Here is a 17,160-nt window from a genome sequence, read left to right on the forward strand (position 1 = left end):
CAATAGTACGTTTTACAATATTGCAGGGACGCATGCGTGGGTGTACGCAAACTTTATGTACAAAATCTAAAATGGAATTATAGTATACTATATACACGCTTATTCTCTAAGTAAACCGTGAAAACAAATGAATGAGATGGCATGATCGAGTGAATTTAAATTTAGTAAAACAATTAAATCGTTCTTATCATTAAAGTCTATCACACACGATTTATCATAGGGCTCGAATTCCAAAATGGATGCAACTCGCGAACTGTGTTTATTCGAAAAAACTAGAAATAGTACGACGGAGTGAAGGCGTGTTAAAATGATAATAAAATTAATATGAAATAAATAGACCATTCGCGCGCTCAGACACACATAAACACACATACTCACGAGTGCGCACGCTATACTATCAAAAACGAGCATCGGATTGTTTGCTTACAGAAATTTTACAGAGTTTCTGAACTTACGAGAGCTTCCATATGTACAAAGGATAATAACGAAAAGAGAGAGAACGGGAGAAACTCAAGTCGCAAGTAAAGATAAAAGCTGCGTCGCAAAGAAGAGTAACAAACGCTTCGCAAAGTGAATTTTTCACAAATTAAATGGGGATCAGACTTGGTGACAGAACTGAGCCTGCATATGCGTAGGTGTGGTTGGTGTGAGGGGTGTCAATGGTGTCAGAGGGGTTAAAGGACTTCCAGGACTCTCGCTGCCGGCACTTCCTCCTTGATAACCTCCCAGGTAAGCACCCACTACGTTAACTCCGCCTTGGTACAAGTCTCCAGGGTGCAACGGCGGCGAATGACGCACTGTAAAAATGAAACTCACATGAAAAATGTACGTGGTTCTCTCATTCTAATAATAAAAAAAGTGTAGTGTTGCGAGCTTTACTATTACTTTACAACGCGCGTTCCATTTGTTGTAAGAAGAACGTAAAAGTGTATAAAAAGATTGTTTACACTAGATTTTCTAGACCTTTCAATAAATTCGAAACGTGAAACTGTGGGTACAACTGAAGGTAAACATTATTTCTCTAATGTGTTGTGAAAATAAGGCAGTTATATCGTTTTGTATTTATTCCTAACCTATAAAAGCTATGTGTAAACTTACACCTTTTTGTATCGAAAGCTCAAACGGTAAGCTCTTACGATTATTTACCGATTCTGTGTTTCACTTACTTTGTGTTTTGATTTTTCCACTGTGTTTTTTTTGACGCGCCCTCGAGTTCTGAAACCAAACTTGCGTGACGCGTTTGCTCAGTCCTGTGACATGAGCTATCCTCTCGAGGTCCTGACCATCCGGGTTACTGTCCAGTTGAAAGTTTGCTTGGAGAACGGAGAGTTGTTCCTCGGTAAAGGTAGTTCTAACCCTTTTAGTTTTACTGCCCTTGCCACCATGTTCGGAATCGCAGTCTTCGGAGGACGAAGTGTTGTTGCCTTCGACTACATCCAGATAGTGAGCTTTGCAAAGTAGACGGGCATCCAACAGTGCGAACTGTTCCCCAGTAGAGAGCTGACGGGAACAGGCATCGCAGGCGAAACAAGCCAAATGGTAAACTCTCTCTTTGGCTCGCCTTACCCAATCACCGGCACTAACGCTTCTCCCGCATTTCGCGCACTTCGATCCAAAAGTTCTGCAAGCCAACAGAGAAAAACGCCCTCTTTAATAAAATCTCAGAACCGTAAATTTGTATACAGTAAATTTTTTTCATCGGTCCATAGAGAAAACCATGAATTTCCAATATTTATTTCCTAAGATTTCGTGTAATGTGAGACTTTTCTATTTAGAAGGGTTTGTGTGATAGATAAAAATTATGAATTTAGCAGATTCATGGTTTTGCGTTAGATCGACGATATTAGAAGAATGGAAATGTGAAGTTGAGCAATTCTCTATTTTTGTCGAACGTGATCGCGCAGGTTCGCTCGGAGGACCACCGAGCAGTAAAGGACGTTCTTGTCCTCATTAGCATATTACCGCGCCACTACGTGTCCCCGCAACCGTCGCAACATTGACTGAACAGCTCCCGAACTCGAACCACTGAACGAAACGAATGTCGAACGTTCCACGGAAGTCGAAGCTACCAAATTGCCAAGAGAGATGGCGCCATCTCAGGATTATTATCGCGAGTTAGATCAGTCCAGGACTGCAGAATGCAGATAATCGATACGTATCAGTGGCATCAGTGCATCTCGTCTCCACTCGCGCTGCGAATCAAGCAGCGTCTTTCGACGATCAAACCAAGATTCGATCTCGTTCTATACAACGTATTAGGATAACCTCACATTTCTATACAAAGTGAAACTCCTGTGACTATTTAGATTAGGAATTCGCTGACCGTTAACTTTTAAATAAATAAAGATATAAGCAGGCATATCGCATGACAAGATTTTCACGTATTGTTTATAATATACGATTCCAGATGGAAGAGAAAAAATGCTGAAGTTTATGCTCAAAGTGCAGAGTCCATGTTGTCATTGGGTGAAAGAGGTTAGATCGTGAAAGAGAAGCTTTGGTGAATAGCAGAGGTGAATGGAGAGAAGAAAAACAACTGCAGAGAGATAGCAAGCGGTAAGCAGGACAGAAGCGAAGCAAGTCTTAATAAAGAATGACTGAAAGTCCGATCGACGGATGGACGAACGGTCGGTGGTTATTGTATGGAAAAATATGGTAAGCCAGGAAGGATTAGTCTGCTCGTCATTGCAGCGTCATCGTGTCGAAACGGAGACGGAGAGAGAGATACCGTATAGTATTTTTGGGACATTATTGCTTATGGTGATCAAGGGCACACCTAGAGTGTCGGTGCGTCCCTCCCAAACGAAGAAGAACCCTGTAAACTTTAGCTAAGCGTACATTTGCATTTTCGGGATACGAGCAGTGCTCAATGTTTGAAAAACAACAATGCCGTTTTGGGTGGACAGGTTCTGTTCGTGTTTTCGCAATAAACTCAAAAGAAAAAGAGTTTGGCGTTAGAAGTAGACGAGCAAAGAGTCGTTTGCATAAATAGTGGCGCCAGATTATCCTTCGTTCTCTCTCTCTCTCTTTCCCCCCTCTTCACTCGTTGCACTGTCCCGTTCGTCGAAGGCAGGACGGGGTATGCCGTGTTGTATAACTATTCAGAGGGCAGGAGAGTCTCGTAGGTATTGGGTATCGGGAATCGGGTGTCTATAAATCTTCAGTGCCGTAAGACGGCTACCAAACGGCCCCGCCCTAATTTATTCATTTGTTCTTCCACATAGGCGGGCCCTATAAGTCAACCGAGAATTAAGTCGAATGCCCATTCAGCACTTAACATCTCATATTGCGCCGAAACCCTTATATTACGTCCTACCACCGATTTTAGCTCGATACTCAAATTGCTATATTATTTTGCCACACTTTTTCTTCTGTTTATTCATGTGACTCGTAAATACACTTGAATTTTTCTGCCAACAGGTGATTCTTCTGTACGAGTACAATGTAGCATTACAAATTATTGTACCCATCCTCCGATCAAAACAGGAATTGTTTCTCCAGGGCAATCGTGGCGCCGAGCAAAAATAATATCGCAGTGAAGGTAAATTTTATCATATTTTAAGTTAATATTTAATTAAACTCTGTTTTGATGCTTCTATTATTTACCGGACTGCATTAATTATTTTTTTTAACGCGAAGAAATTTTATTAAAAAATTTAGATTGGGAAACGAGATTTCCTGTTATTCGATAATAATGCAAATTTTTAAAACATAAGAATGTATGTTTCCCGATGAGCATGCCATTGCATATATATCTTGAAATTCATAGATAATTTAAAGTTTTATTTTTCAATAATCAATTACCCTTATTTCAATTGTGCAATTTTTTTCTAAGATATCTGCCGTAAGTACTTATTTCGTTTCTAATTTCAGCTCTTATTTTTGGTCAACTCTTTACTACCCAATGTCTTTTGAGAAGGACACTGAATAACAAAATTTGCAAAGCATTTAAAACGCGTGTTATCCAAACCAAACAAAGTGGATGAAGTTACTATTGTTGTTAGCTCTCTCCCTCTAATAGGCAAAAACATAATTTTGGAAAACTTCTGAAAAATATATATATATTCATATTTAGGTTACATACAAAATAAAACCATTAAACATTTTTTTTAACGCTGCGAGAAAAAAATCAGATAGGAAAGGGTTATTAAAATACTACTTTTAATTACAATTAAGAATTATACAATATAATAAGCTATGTTTTAGCACCTCTATTTTTGGTAGGTAGGCATATGTTGAAATATGTGTATATCCCTAAAATTCTAAAATACCCATTATTTATATGAAAGTTGAGAAAAATAGCTCCATGCGAATATATTAAAACTGTTTGAACAGGTATCAGTCATAAAAACCGTTAGGTATGACAGAAAAATGAATTGTCCAAAGTATGATACAAAAATTGTTCAGTTATTAATAGTACATGATTAAAAACAGCTGTCCCCCGTAGTAGACAAATATGGTCGAAGAATTTAAATTCGCACAAAAATGCGAAAGTTATCCGCATGTCCTGTTGGGTAATCGAATCGTCTTTAGTGCGATTAATAATCCGATGGAGAGATTGCGAATAAATTCTTATGTCGATATACTGGATGAACTTATCGAGTAAAGTGCATATATAGTTATTATCGTAATCGTAAAAGAAGGGTTAAGACTAAAAAGCGTTTTAATATTCGAGGTTACGCAAATTGACGATTCGTCTGCATTATTTAATTCGCTAAAGGTCTATAGGAGTCTTTTGAGAAGGAGGAAAGGGCGTTAAAGGAGCGAGCAATAAGAATGGATTGCATATAAAACCCAAAGACGATTCATCTGCTGCAAAGCTGTGCAAATTAAATCGCTCGATCGCGCCAAGATCCTGGCACTACGAACTTTTATTTCGTCTCGTCCAGGAGGTGGAATCGGTGAATATTTATTAATTCGTGGGGTTGACCTCCCTGCCTCTCCTCTCTCCCACCGTATTCCTCCCTCGCTTTTGAAGAGTGCCGGCTTGCAGCTGGGCCCCCGGGGCCTTACGAGGCGAATTCCTCCACGCAACACTGACTCCGACACTCCACGGTCCCCCGTGACTCGACATTCGTCTACTATCCTCGAATATCCAGGATATTACCATCCACCGCGTCTCTTGCCTGTTCCTCGTAGCCATGCGACTTCCTCCCGACCTCTTTCCACAACGACAAATTCTCTGATCAACCTTCCATAATCGTATCTCAACTTCCAGTTTGTTTACATTTCTTCATCGAGCTTATATATCAACAACCGTGCGAGCGTAGTGTCGGAAACGTTCCTAAAACGTGTTGCAACGTGTCAAATTGGTTCCAGGAAGATTCCAGGAATATCTCAACGCAATTTCGTGTCTCTCGCAATAAACAAAAGCTCGAAATTACATCAGAAGCGTTTCTTTCGGGTTTTCACGGGGGAACAAAGAATGTCCTGGTGCATTAGCGAGAAAACGGTGGAGGAGCAAGAGGTGTAAGAAAGAGAGGAGGAGAGGAGAGGGAGAGGGAAAGATATTATTGCGAGATTATCGGTGATAGGGTCGAGAGGGTATTTTTGCGTGCGTCCGTCTCGGCGTGACTGCGCAGGTCGTGCGCGAGCATGCGTGCTACACGAGTGTACGGTGACGTGAATAGCCGTGCCGCACGTGAGGTCCGTGAGAGGAGAAAGGTGGCGGAGGGTGGCTGAGGAAGAATAATAAGAAGACTGCAATCGAAAGACATTAATCACCCGACGGCGACTCTCTCGCGGAGTTCAGACGTCTATCCGTCCACTACAGTCGTCTACACCCACGTGACGGCCACGTGAGCATATGTATATATATATATATATATATATATACATACAGAAAATGCCTTCTCTCAATCACGGGGGATCCGGAACAGACCGATTTTCAACTTTCCACCCGCTGGGAAATCGAAATAATCGCAAATTCCCCACGGCTAGCTCTTAATCATCCCGAGGATTATCGTACTGTAGCAGCAGTTGGACAAAACCGCGGTTTTCCCATTTTTTCAAGGAATATCGTGAAATCTATTAGGCAAAGATAGATGATCGCTTGCACGCTTCTAAACGCGCGTCGGGGACAGGTTTTTTTTCAGCAAGTCACGTAATCCCGTGGAGAGGCAGTCCCGTGGGAATCGCTTTGGTCTATCGCGATTGGAGGATGAGTCCCTCTCTCCGTTCCAGAAGCCGTCGTGGTAGCCGGAAAACGTCCGTCGGGCAGCCTGCGGGACGCCAAATCCCGATAAGTAGCGATATCATTGACCGGTCTCCCCGGTAATCCTTGTAATCCAATAGCGACTCCCGCTGCACCACGAATCCTACTACCACATCGCTCTGACATACCGCTGTAATAATATTGCGACGTGCGTTTTCTCGAGAAGCAGCAGAGAACCGGCGCGAATCGCACAGCCTTGGCAAAATTTCGTTGCGGAACCGTAACCACTCGCTCGCGAAATAAATGCGTTTAATTGCGATTCATCGTAACCCTTCGTCTCCCATTATATGCGAGAACGAGAAGCGAGAATTACTTATCCACCATAGCGAATATTACAGCACGAAGCTGATCTTGGATTACGGGGGATATCGATATTTACTCGAATCCTTTCAATCCACGTGCGTTTCTTCGATATCGAGTTTCCGTTACTCGCTTCGCGATTGGTTCATGGAACGTTCGAGGAATTTTTGTTTCGTAAAATTGTCAGAGTTGGATCGTGTAGGAGCGAAGAAAAAGCGTGTGGCTTACAGTATGTAGTCGTGCCTGCAGTAGAGACGCATCCCCCTGAGGAAGCAGGACTGCTGGTCTTGTAGCGGCCTCGCGCATGCGCAGCACTTGAGGCATCTGGAGTGCCAACTTTTGCCACCGACGCAGAGCACAGTGCGCTCCCTCACGCTCTCCCCGCAAGCGCCACACTCCATCTCCAAAATATTTTCATTCTCCACTCCCTTTTTCACAGTTCCCAGAACTTTGCTAATGTTGTTGTTCTTGTTACTCAGGCTTGTGTTGTTATTGTTGTTGTTCGAGCAGAGAATCCCATCAGAGCACTCGGTCTCCGTATTCATCTCGGTCTGAAAAGTGAAAGAGAGCGTGAGGAGGCTTTTGAACACAGTTTTTAGCGATGGTTGATTGAAAATTACAGTTGTACGAGGTAATCAGTTACGCCTTTCGAGTCATTGTAGATTTGACTTGGCAAACAGGTATGTGTGTGGTGTATATAATAGTGTTATACTTTGGCTGGCAGGTTTCGAGGACCGATAATCGGCGCAAATTGACCACCGGGTGTTCAGCTGTTTATAATTGCGTGAATCGTGCGAATTATTTGAGGTTGGCCGACGGAATAAACGACTGGAGAGAGATCTCTGACAGGAGGGCTGAAGGAGATATCGGCGTTTCCGGGTCGACCGAGTACCCTTTCCACCAAATCTCAATTAATACCCGCGCCGGCAAAGTGAAATAATAAAGGAGCCTTGGGCTCGCAGGATGATAAATGATTTTCCACTGAGAGTTCTCTAAGCAGCCCCCCCCCCCCCCCCCCCCCTCCCAACCATCACAACGAGAAAGCTGGCCGCTTTTTCGATGGCCTCTACATATGTACATCAACCATAACCTAATACGTCAACTAACACCAAAGCATCATTTACCCGCACCTCCCTCATTACGCAATCCCCTTATAAGCCTCCATTTATAATCGTCCTGAAAACATTCACGCCAGCCCGATAATTTCAAAACTTTCAAATTTTTCCTTCGTAAACCGTGCCAAAATCGATTAATTAAATTCTCGATAGATGGCGGCACGGGTTAATTACAATGCATTTCCCGAGAGAGAACGATCGAGCACACGAGTGACTTTTGAAAAGCGGAAATGGCGGTGCCGTGTGTCCGCGCGAACACACGCCGCTGCCAGTAATTACGATCGGAATCAACAAATCTAGCTGTCATCGAATGAATAACGCGCGTCGCAGAAGATACCATCGATGCTTAACACGTTCATTTACTAATTTCCTGCATCATAATCGATCGCGAATTAACGATTTTATCTTCCCTCCCGACCATACCCGTTTGTATAGTATAACTGTTTTTTTTCTCCTTTCGTTTCATTTTTCCTGCAACTCTTAACCTCTCCGGCCTCGCGAAAGGAGAGAGGCGAGTTTATTCGAGGAGCAAAAGTGAATTTGGCTAATGCCACCAGGATGAGACAATATTTAACAAAAGCGACGGTATAAAAGCGTTGCAAGGATTAATTGGTGTGCGAGCCAAGCGGCACACGCCGCGTATTATTTATAGGTTAGTTTTTCGCCGTAGCGCGCCAAGCGGAGGTCGCCATTGTGAGCGAGCAAACTCCGGCCGTATCTTCCATCTGATCTGTTTACATTTTTTTAACGTGCAGCTTGACACAGACTGGGGAACAACGAATGCAGATCGCGGCCAATGAAAACTGCTCGATAATATTAATTGGTACACGAGTAACGGACGAGCTTTATTGTGCCTCTCAGCGTGTAATCAATGACTTAATTACATTTATAACCTCTTCACAATGCTATCGAAGCATCGAGCGCTTAAAACTCGTGGCCCTCGCCAATAATTCCAACTGGTTCCTCCGCATATTCCTTCGAGCTTCGATATTATTGCTTTTGTTTTGAAATCGATTCAGTTAATCTTGTCCCGGTTCTACCTTCTTCGGCTACCAGGCTAAGCTTTCCTTATAACTGCAACGCCTGCGACTCTTTTTGCTCCTCTTGTTGCCGTTGCTGCTGGACGAAATTATTTGCTCCAAGGTGAGAATGACGCACGACAGGCAATTTTCACGCAAGAAGGATTTTTCAAACGCGCGCTCTGGAGCCGGTATAATCATTTCACGTATAACTGGACGGCCATTGATTTATGATCTGCCGAAGGCGAAGTTCAGCTTCCCACCTGTGATTTATGCCTCCTGGCTTTTCGATCAGCACCGCCGTGGCCGCCGACGCCACATCGATGCACAACCTAGCTTGATTTTGTCCCTTTTTTATCTCAACGCGGAGGAACACAAACAATTAATAAGACCCGTTAAGCGCTGACGCCTAGCGTTAAATGGGACTTACGTTGTATACCCCCACCCCCCCCCCCTTCCCCTTCTCCTATGTTCACCCATCCTCTCTGCTGCGTTCCCATTTTACTCGGCTGCCGACTAAAAGATAACGTCGCGTTATTTTAATATCTTGTTATTATTGTGTTGCTCCGTCTGAAGCAATTAAATCTGTTTGACCATTTTTTTTTTAATTTGATAATTTCACGAAAGTCGAGTTAATCCGCCAAATTGTGCAAGTGTTGCTTATGCAATGCATTTTTTCTGAAGGCGACTGAAGGTAGTGTGTGAAAATAATTGCAGGGATTTCAATAACGTTAAGCGTTTTATTAGAATTCTTTCAAGAGTTTTCCGTGGGACTGTGAAAAAGTTTAAAGGTACACCAGCGAAGTTTTCTGGCGTCCAGGTTTTTGGCAATTGTCTTCCAAAGGTAAAAGTCGAAGGAATAATGATCGACAGGGAGTATCCGTTGGTTTCTTACCTAAGTAGGGATGGCTGAGCAATGACCAAAGGCTCGTTGCTTTGTAAAAGTGCCTGCGCTTTGTAAGATCATTCTAGTTTTACGACCCAAAAGCGGGTGACCTTTAGGAAAAACTGGAGCCCCCTACCGTCTCTTCTGTCTTTGGGCCCGTCTTCAACCAACGAATTTATCGTCCCTCTTACTGGCCCTGACACTGGTAGATAGGAGAGAGACAACACTCTTATGATTATTCTGTGTATTCAGACTTAAAAACTCTTCGATACTTGGCTTTTTATATCAATCAATGAATTTCGCTTGCAAAAAAAATAGTTTCAACTTATACCGATTATTATTATTATTATTTTGCAGTTGATAATTATCGTGGCGAATCTTATGGTAAAAAGTGAAACTACTCTAGCAACTTCGGTTTCATAGAGAATCTTGAATCAAAAATATTTTTAAACTAATATAATGTTTGAAAAAGATATAATATTAAAAGTATCCTATCATTAACACTAAATCTACTAAGGATTTTTTATACACTCGTGTTTACATTTAAAAATGTCCATTTAACCGGCAAATGGTAGCTTTAGTGCTAAAACTCTCTTTCGAAACTATGATTTCGCGATAGACATACGAATTATTTGCAGAGTCCAGTATTATACGAAGGAAATTTGCAATTTGAAGCATATCACGTTTTATATTTAGATTGAATATTAAATTCGATATTTAATTTTTGATCATTACCTTTTTAAAAATAAAGGAGTATATTACGCATAGACTTTAATTAATTAAAACTTGTAAATAAATCTGTTAGGAATATCTTAGTGTTTTATCTATACTATTAATGCAAGAGAGACTTGTGGAAACACAGCACTTGTAATATATTTACCTTTCTCACACCGAAAATTTCTAACAACTAATTTGGCAAATGTTAATTTCGTGAGCTATCTGTTTCTCGTAAAAAGGAATTAATTAAGCAGAGTGCGTAGAACTATTCGCGTGCAAAATGGTTTATCGCTAGACGTTAAATCTGTAGCATTGGGTAAAGATAAATATTGATTTACTCCAATTATCGAGTTTTAACCGGTTACTCGGAGAAGGAAAGGGGTTAATATTGAAGTAAGAAAAGGGGAGGGGGGAGACGAAAGAATGATCCCGCCTGTGCAAATACTCGAGTCGGGAGTAAAATAATCGATTGCGACGTTTCACTAAAATCCATCTCAATCTTTTTTCGTCGTAAAAGGAATGGATTGTTGCTGGTAAAACAAAGCGTGTTTGCGAAGCTGCCAGCCTCGCAAATCCAATTTACTCTTCGGCGTTGGGACCAATGATATCCGAAGGTCAAATTTCGCAATCGAAATTCTTTGTTATAGATCAGGGCTCAGAAATTTTTGCACTTTTCAGCTGTTTACTATAGTCACTAATAGGAAATTCCTCTTAGCGATTACGATAAATAGCTGAAAAGTGTAAATATTTCCGAGATCTGTTACAGATGAACAACTTTTTTTCGAGAACACTTCTCTCCATCTAACGCAACCTACAAAATGTAAACAAGCACACCAGCTGCTTTTCGGAGCTTGCATTATTATCATTATAATTATTGGACAAGTTGGTCAACTTGGCGAAACACGATTCCAGTCGTCGGGTTCGAAATCGGATGGAATTGTTGGGATGCAATCAACGACTAATAAGGAAGAATAATGGATGGTGATTTTTACCAAATGCCGACGGAGATGAGCTGACAAAATGAGAAATGTTCGGGTGAGAGGGTCAAACGGATCTCGAAAGACTACTGGACATCACACCCGTCGCGCGGTTCTCCCCCCCCCCCCCCTCCTCCCATCCCCACAAACATCCTCATCTCTGCCACTCAGCCGGATGAATTTTTAACGAAGCCAACCAATCTCGCCAGCGGCTCGCTCATTATTTATTTTTAATTCAATGCTAACAACTCGATCGAAAGCTATTTTACCTCCCAACTCACTCGACGATTCCTCACAGTCGATAATTAAAATGCTGCTTACGTAAAATTATTTCCTTCGCGTTGAGTAATAATAACAATTTGCTGTACATTATTGGAAATGTGTATATAAATTTGAGAAAAGATTTAAACGAGTCGTAAAAACGTCCACATCTTGGCCATATTCTCTTTTCTTCCTTTTTCGTCCCGATCCCGCAGAATTATGATTATTATTATCATCGATATCATTCCACGAGTTATAACCCATTGGTCGATGCATAAATTAACTTTGATTTACGGGATGCAATTTATACAACCCGATGTCAAACGTATTATATCCTGCCAAGATCTGGATACGTACCTGACCCGTATTCCCTCCGACGGCCAACTTTGCAACGAGAAATTATTATAGATATTGTATACGCCAACAGTTTAATTACCCGGCAATTTTTCATTCGACAAACTTAGCGTTAACGCGATAAATTATCCCTTTGTACATATTTTTCCAATTAAATTATTCCGCCTTGCTCCACGCATAAATACGATCGTCGATTCAATCCTGTTCTGTTATATCGGTAGCAGTAACGTGGACAATTGATACGCCGTGTAATTTTCCTTCAATCTGTCTCTCAAACTACAACGCTCTTTCGACTGACTAGCTGAGTGATATATTTTCCGGTGGTACAAGAAGGGCGAGGGGGGGGGGGGGGGGGTTAAGTTAAATATTCACAAGTAAAAATACTGATACGTTTATATTATGAACAAAATTATATGATTAGAAAGCTGTGTTTACTATTTACGTGGAAATAATGGCGAGTAACTTGAAATATTTGCGCGGGAAATGCAAAAATTCTCGTACTCGTTATGAAAATTTAGTAGCACCTTGGGAAATTTGAGAAAAACAAATCTCACCTTCATAATTGCAGCGTGTCAGGGTTGTAAAAGGTCGATCATACTCCAAAAGAAAAATGCAAAAAAAAACTGGTAAAGTCACGTGATCCAAGAAAGTTTGACAGCACGTTTCGGTGGTTGGATAACACGCGTTCGGAGAGAGAAAGTGGTGAATGTAGAGGGATGAACTGCGAAGAAAAGTTGAAAAGAGACCGTGTAAAGCGATGGTTAACGGATCGAAGGCCCGAAGCAGACTGGCAAGTGGGAATATCTGGCACGATGCGGTACCCTCAATGGTGCCCCCTCCTTTCCCTTTCCTTTCCTTTACATCCCTTCCCTTTGCATCCCTAGAGAGATGCAGAGCCGATCCCTACCCGAATGGACGAGAAACAGGCTTGCGCACAGAAGTTGCTTCGGAGGTGGACTCAGGAATCACCACTACTTCTGCGCTGTTCCCCAAATCATCCAAACTCTACCACCTGCGCTCCTATTGGTTCTTGCGCGATCCACGCTCCGAACTACTCCAAACTGCCACCTGAACATCGTCCGTACGTGTCCTGCACACATACACTCGTACACAAGGATTATTGTTTCACTGATCCAAGCAGAGATGAGTTATGCTTTTAAACATTAACCACACTCAATATTTCCAATGAATTTATCAATAAACGAGTCCTGCGATCATCATACTGCTCTAAAATTAACATAACCGAAAAATGTTTACCTTTTCGGATTTTTTTTGCGACGACCTGTATAATATACATACCGGGTAAAAAGGATTTTGCCAGTAGTTTGAAAAAGCAAACTTGAGCAGACTGTGTCAATGGTGTATTTGTGTTGGTATGTGTGTACCGTCAGTGAGAGTATGTAGTAACTAACGTGGTTCGGTAGTCGTACAGGCTGTCACGCCGAGAGCCCGAAGCTCCGCCCACGGGAACGCCCCTCCGGTGCTGCTTCTTTTTAATCCAGCTTGCAGTTATGTCCGTGCTTATGTATATGTGTGTTTCGCTGTATGCAGTTGAACGTATGCAGCGCCTGCGCTCATCCTCTTCAGCTCCGACAGAAGAACGGGCAAAAGCGAATCAAACTCCAATGGAATTTCGATACGCCGATTCGTAAACTTTGCCTTCTCCTTCATCCCGAGCCAAACTTTCCTTCCTACGTCTTTCAAACTGAAGAAAATCTTGGAAAGAAACTACCGTTGATCATTATTGCATCAAGGGTCTTGTTTGCCCTTTTTTGCTGAAGGAGAAAAAAATCTTAATTAATTTATCGATTAATCGGCGGTGGTAACTTGGGTCGTTATACGATGTTAGGCACGATCGTTGATTAAATTACGCACGAGATTGACAAAACGTTTACAAAAATCATCGATCAATCAGCTACTTTCACCCGCTAGTCCCTCATTTCGCTGATGCCAATGTTTGTCCTCTTCCGTAGATTTATATCTGCACGTCCAATCGGACTGCGAGAAAGTCTTTGTTTTCCACTTTGTCATAACGCACCCACCGTCGTGTGATTTAAATGATTTTTTCATGGATCATTTTCACGGATAAAATCAAACGTTAATTGTGAAAAGTGTACCTAATTATGAAAGATATATATTTTAATTCGAGAAATTTTCGGTTTGCAGATTTGTAGGCGAGTTTTGGAACGCGCGATTCTAGACGGATGATTCAACTCGAGTGATAATTATGCGACAATTATAAGATGGTAGTGAGCTGGGGCATAGTAGCTGGAGCAATAGAATATCGAGTAAATTTAGTTTGCTGAATTTGCATGAATGAAAGCTTCATTACTAATTTACAGAATTTTCTAACGAACGTGTACACGAGAATAATCATTTACAAAAGCGCCATCTGTAGTGAAATTAGCTATAAGTGAAGCTAACTCGAAAAAACTAACCTTAAACTACATGAAATTATAACAATGAAGATTCTCCGTTCTTGTTTCAACTATAGCATTTAAAATTTTCTTGATCAATTTCTAAAATTTTGTATCAAATGCAAAAAGCATCGTGACGTTCTTATTATTATTAAGAAGCGACATCTACTCTAAAAATAGCTTCAAATACAATTTTTTCAAAAAAGTAAACGGTCAAACGTGTCAAAAATCAAAAAACCTTTATTTTCGTAATGCACAATTTTTTAACGAACATACACAGTTATCACGTTAAAAAATTCGTATTGATCCAATTTTTAAATATGTTCCGATCTTGCGGAAGTTTTATATACGGTGGTATAAACTCGTGGTTCGGTCACTGTCATTGGAAAGTGAAAAGTGTGGAGAAGAGAAATCGATTTTTTATTTCGTGAATCTAGTGCCACACGATATGGTATATTTATTCGTATATGTATAAATATATATATATATATATATATATGTATATATTTTATTTCTCGCCGGGTCTTTTTTATTTCCGATGAGTTTGGGTTCTCGAGGGTTTCTCGAGCACCTGTTTGTATTTCTGCCGCACCGACGCATAAATCATCCTGGAATAGACTAACGCCTTTTATCACTGCTGACCCCCCCCCCCCCCCATGTCCCCTCCTCCCACTCCACGCCACTTTCAATTCGACGCAAGTATAGGCGCACACTCGTGTACGTGTGTTGGTGACTGCACCTAAGCATACATACACCTCTGGCCATGCGCCCACGCTCGAGATGAATTTGAATTTTCGTTCCAGACTCGGGAAAGTGTCAAACGGGTTTTCAGCCTGATTCCCATTTTTTATCCCAACCCCCTTTTAAACCCACTGCTCTCTCGTACCTTCCCATTGTATTCATCTGTGAAATGCACTCTTTCGTAAATTATCATCCATCCTATTATTTCTCCATTAATCTCATGATAATTTTACCGTTAATGTGAAATTATAGAAAATTAAGAAGTAGAATTAGATTGTATTGATGAAATAAATTCTTCACGTTTAAGAAGTAAATATATCTCAAACACCTTGAAATCTTTAGCTAATTGTACGAGCTTGAAAATGTAATAGTTAACAAAAATTACAAGTTTTACTTGTTATCTTTGTCTTGTAACTGCTTTTTGTTTAGATCCACGAAAAGAAATATCTATCCCTCGATTCAACATTATGCAAACTCTGAAAGGGATTCCACGAGCCACCTAATTTTAATTTTACCTTTTGAAAACGATTACTCTTAACCACGATCCGAACATTATTTTTCCTTTGGTGAACACATTTGGAATTAACATTCTTCGCTTCCTCCGAAACACACTAGTCCCCATACACGAATCCCCCGGGGTTCCTCCACTTCCGCTCTCAATAGTGACTCACACCAGACAGCCGAAGTAACTTTCGCACAATGCCAAAAGATTTACTCGCGCCCTTTCTTTCTCAGGGATATCTCGGTTACTCAGGTTGAATCCTTTTTTCTCACAAAAAGGGAAAGAAAAAACTTCTTGTTAGCCGAACAATAACAATTGTAACGATCGACAGACTCCGTTTGATTTCGGGGAAAACTTAAAATATATCTATTCATTCACGTATATCGCGTTTCACAATAGAAAACAATTCTTCTCCTAAAAAATCAACACGTTGGAAGCAAAATATTAACAAAAAAATCACACAGAATTCTGTGCTATGTACAGAGTCGCTCGAGTATGAATCTGGAGTTTTATCGGGAGTTTATTGGGACGTTGAAAAATCTGGTCTGCCGGAGGGAGAAATGTCGGGCGATTGTCGCAGGAGAGTGTCGGGCCGTGGTTATTTATCGAGGCGCGCGTGCAGGGCGAGTGCGCCGAGAGTAGCAAGCTGGAAAGGTGGAAACGAGAGTGCGGAATCTGCCGCGAGAAGCCATTAGTAACGCTTAATCCGGCATAAAGCGAGAGAAATGGCGGTCGAATTATTCCGTGGCTGGACAAAGCTGCAACATCCCTCAAACATTCTGCGGAGGATATTTCGATAAAGCCGCGGGGGGCCCTCTATTAATCGATTTCTATACTCCGATAAATCGACCCTCTCGCTCTCTCAAAAAAACTCTCTAATTCCTTCAAAATCTCCACTTTGAATCACCATGGAATATCGAAGATTCTAGTTTTAACGGAAGGATTTATGTGTATATATATACATATATATAGTGTACCATAAACAAATCAAAGCGTTTGTTCCAATGAACCGTGTTTTATTGTTGGTGAATTTTTAAAATTCCAATGGGGTTGATGAGGTTGGTCGTAAAGCTTTCTTAAGGATAATGGTGGAAAATCCGTATTTTCACTACTGGATTGTTCTTGGGTACATAAATAGTCTGGCGAGAAGAAATTGAGTCATTGATCTTAACAATGTCGTTTCACTTGTCGAGGGAGACAGAGAAATGGGAGGTAAAGAGAGAGAGAGAACGAGCATGAGTTTATTCAAAGCGATGGAGTAATAAACTCGACAAAGAACCTGAAGAGAGAGGGTTGAGCATTCCAGTTGGAGAATATTATCGCTCAACCGCATTATTGTCGTTGTCACTCGGTATTGCAACTTTTGGAGCCTCGAATTTTCATGGCGCCACGTAAAAGGTACTCATCCCCACCAATACTGAAAAAGTTTCGCTTTTCTGCTTCAACGCGTGGTCGCACTCCAGTGTCCCGAAGAGATCCCAAAGTCCGCATCCATTATGATGATAATTTCCAATGTGGCAGAGTCGACGAGGACGTTGAATTTTTCGTGTTGCTCGGTGGAAAACGCGCGTTTCGAGGACCGTCCACCCTCGACCGTGCATAATTTCAGAATAGACGCGAGGAATTTCCATCGTGCATTTTTCACTTCCCACGAAAC

General features: G+C 41.3%; 1 protein-coding gene across 1 annotated transcript; it reads right to left on the bottom strand.

Moving 5' to 3' along the window:
• Positions 1-30: 30 nt before the first annotated feature.
• LOC136783880 (LIM/homeobox protein Awh-like) lies at positions 31-12,525 on the bottom strand. Its single transcript, XM_066744217.1, has 4 exons — positions 12,398-12,525; positions 6,743-7,065; positions 1,167-1,621; positions 31-797 (listed from the first exon to the last, which is right to left on the bottom strand). The coding sequence occupies exons 1-4, from the start codon at positions 12,401-12,403 to the stop codon at positions 598-600; spliced, it is 984 nt and encodes a 327-aa protein (XP_066600314.1). The 5' UTR covers positions 12,404-12,525; the 3' UTR covers positions 31-597.
• Positions 12,526-17,160: the final 4,635 nt, after the last annotated feature.

Source organism: Prorops nasuta, unplaced genomic scaffold, assembly GCF_024137725.1.
Source record: "Prorops nasuta isolate Cenicafe-Biocafe unplaced genomic scaffold, Cenicafe_Pnas_1.2 PNAS00038, whole genome shotgun sequence".
NCBI classification, from domain to species: Eukaryota; Metazoa; Arthropoda; class Insecta; order Hymenoptera; family Bethylidae; genus Prorops; species Prorops nasuta.

What these genes read in the sequence shown, in the direction of transcription:
- LOC136783880 (XM_066744217.1), bottom strand. An exon ending in TGCAGGCACGACTACATACT is followed by an intron (nt 1,622 to 6,742) that starts GTAAGCCACACG and finishes GTTGGCTTGCAG; the next exon opens with AACTTTTGGATCGAAGTGCG. An exon ending in TGGAAAAATCAAAACACAAA is followed by an intron (nt 798 to 1,166) that starts GTAAGTGAAACA and finishes TCATTTTTACAG; the next exon opens with TGCGTCATTCGCCGCCGTTG.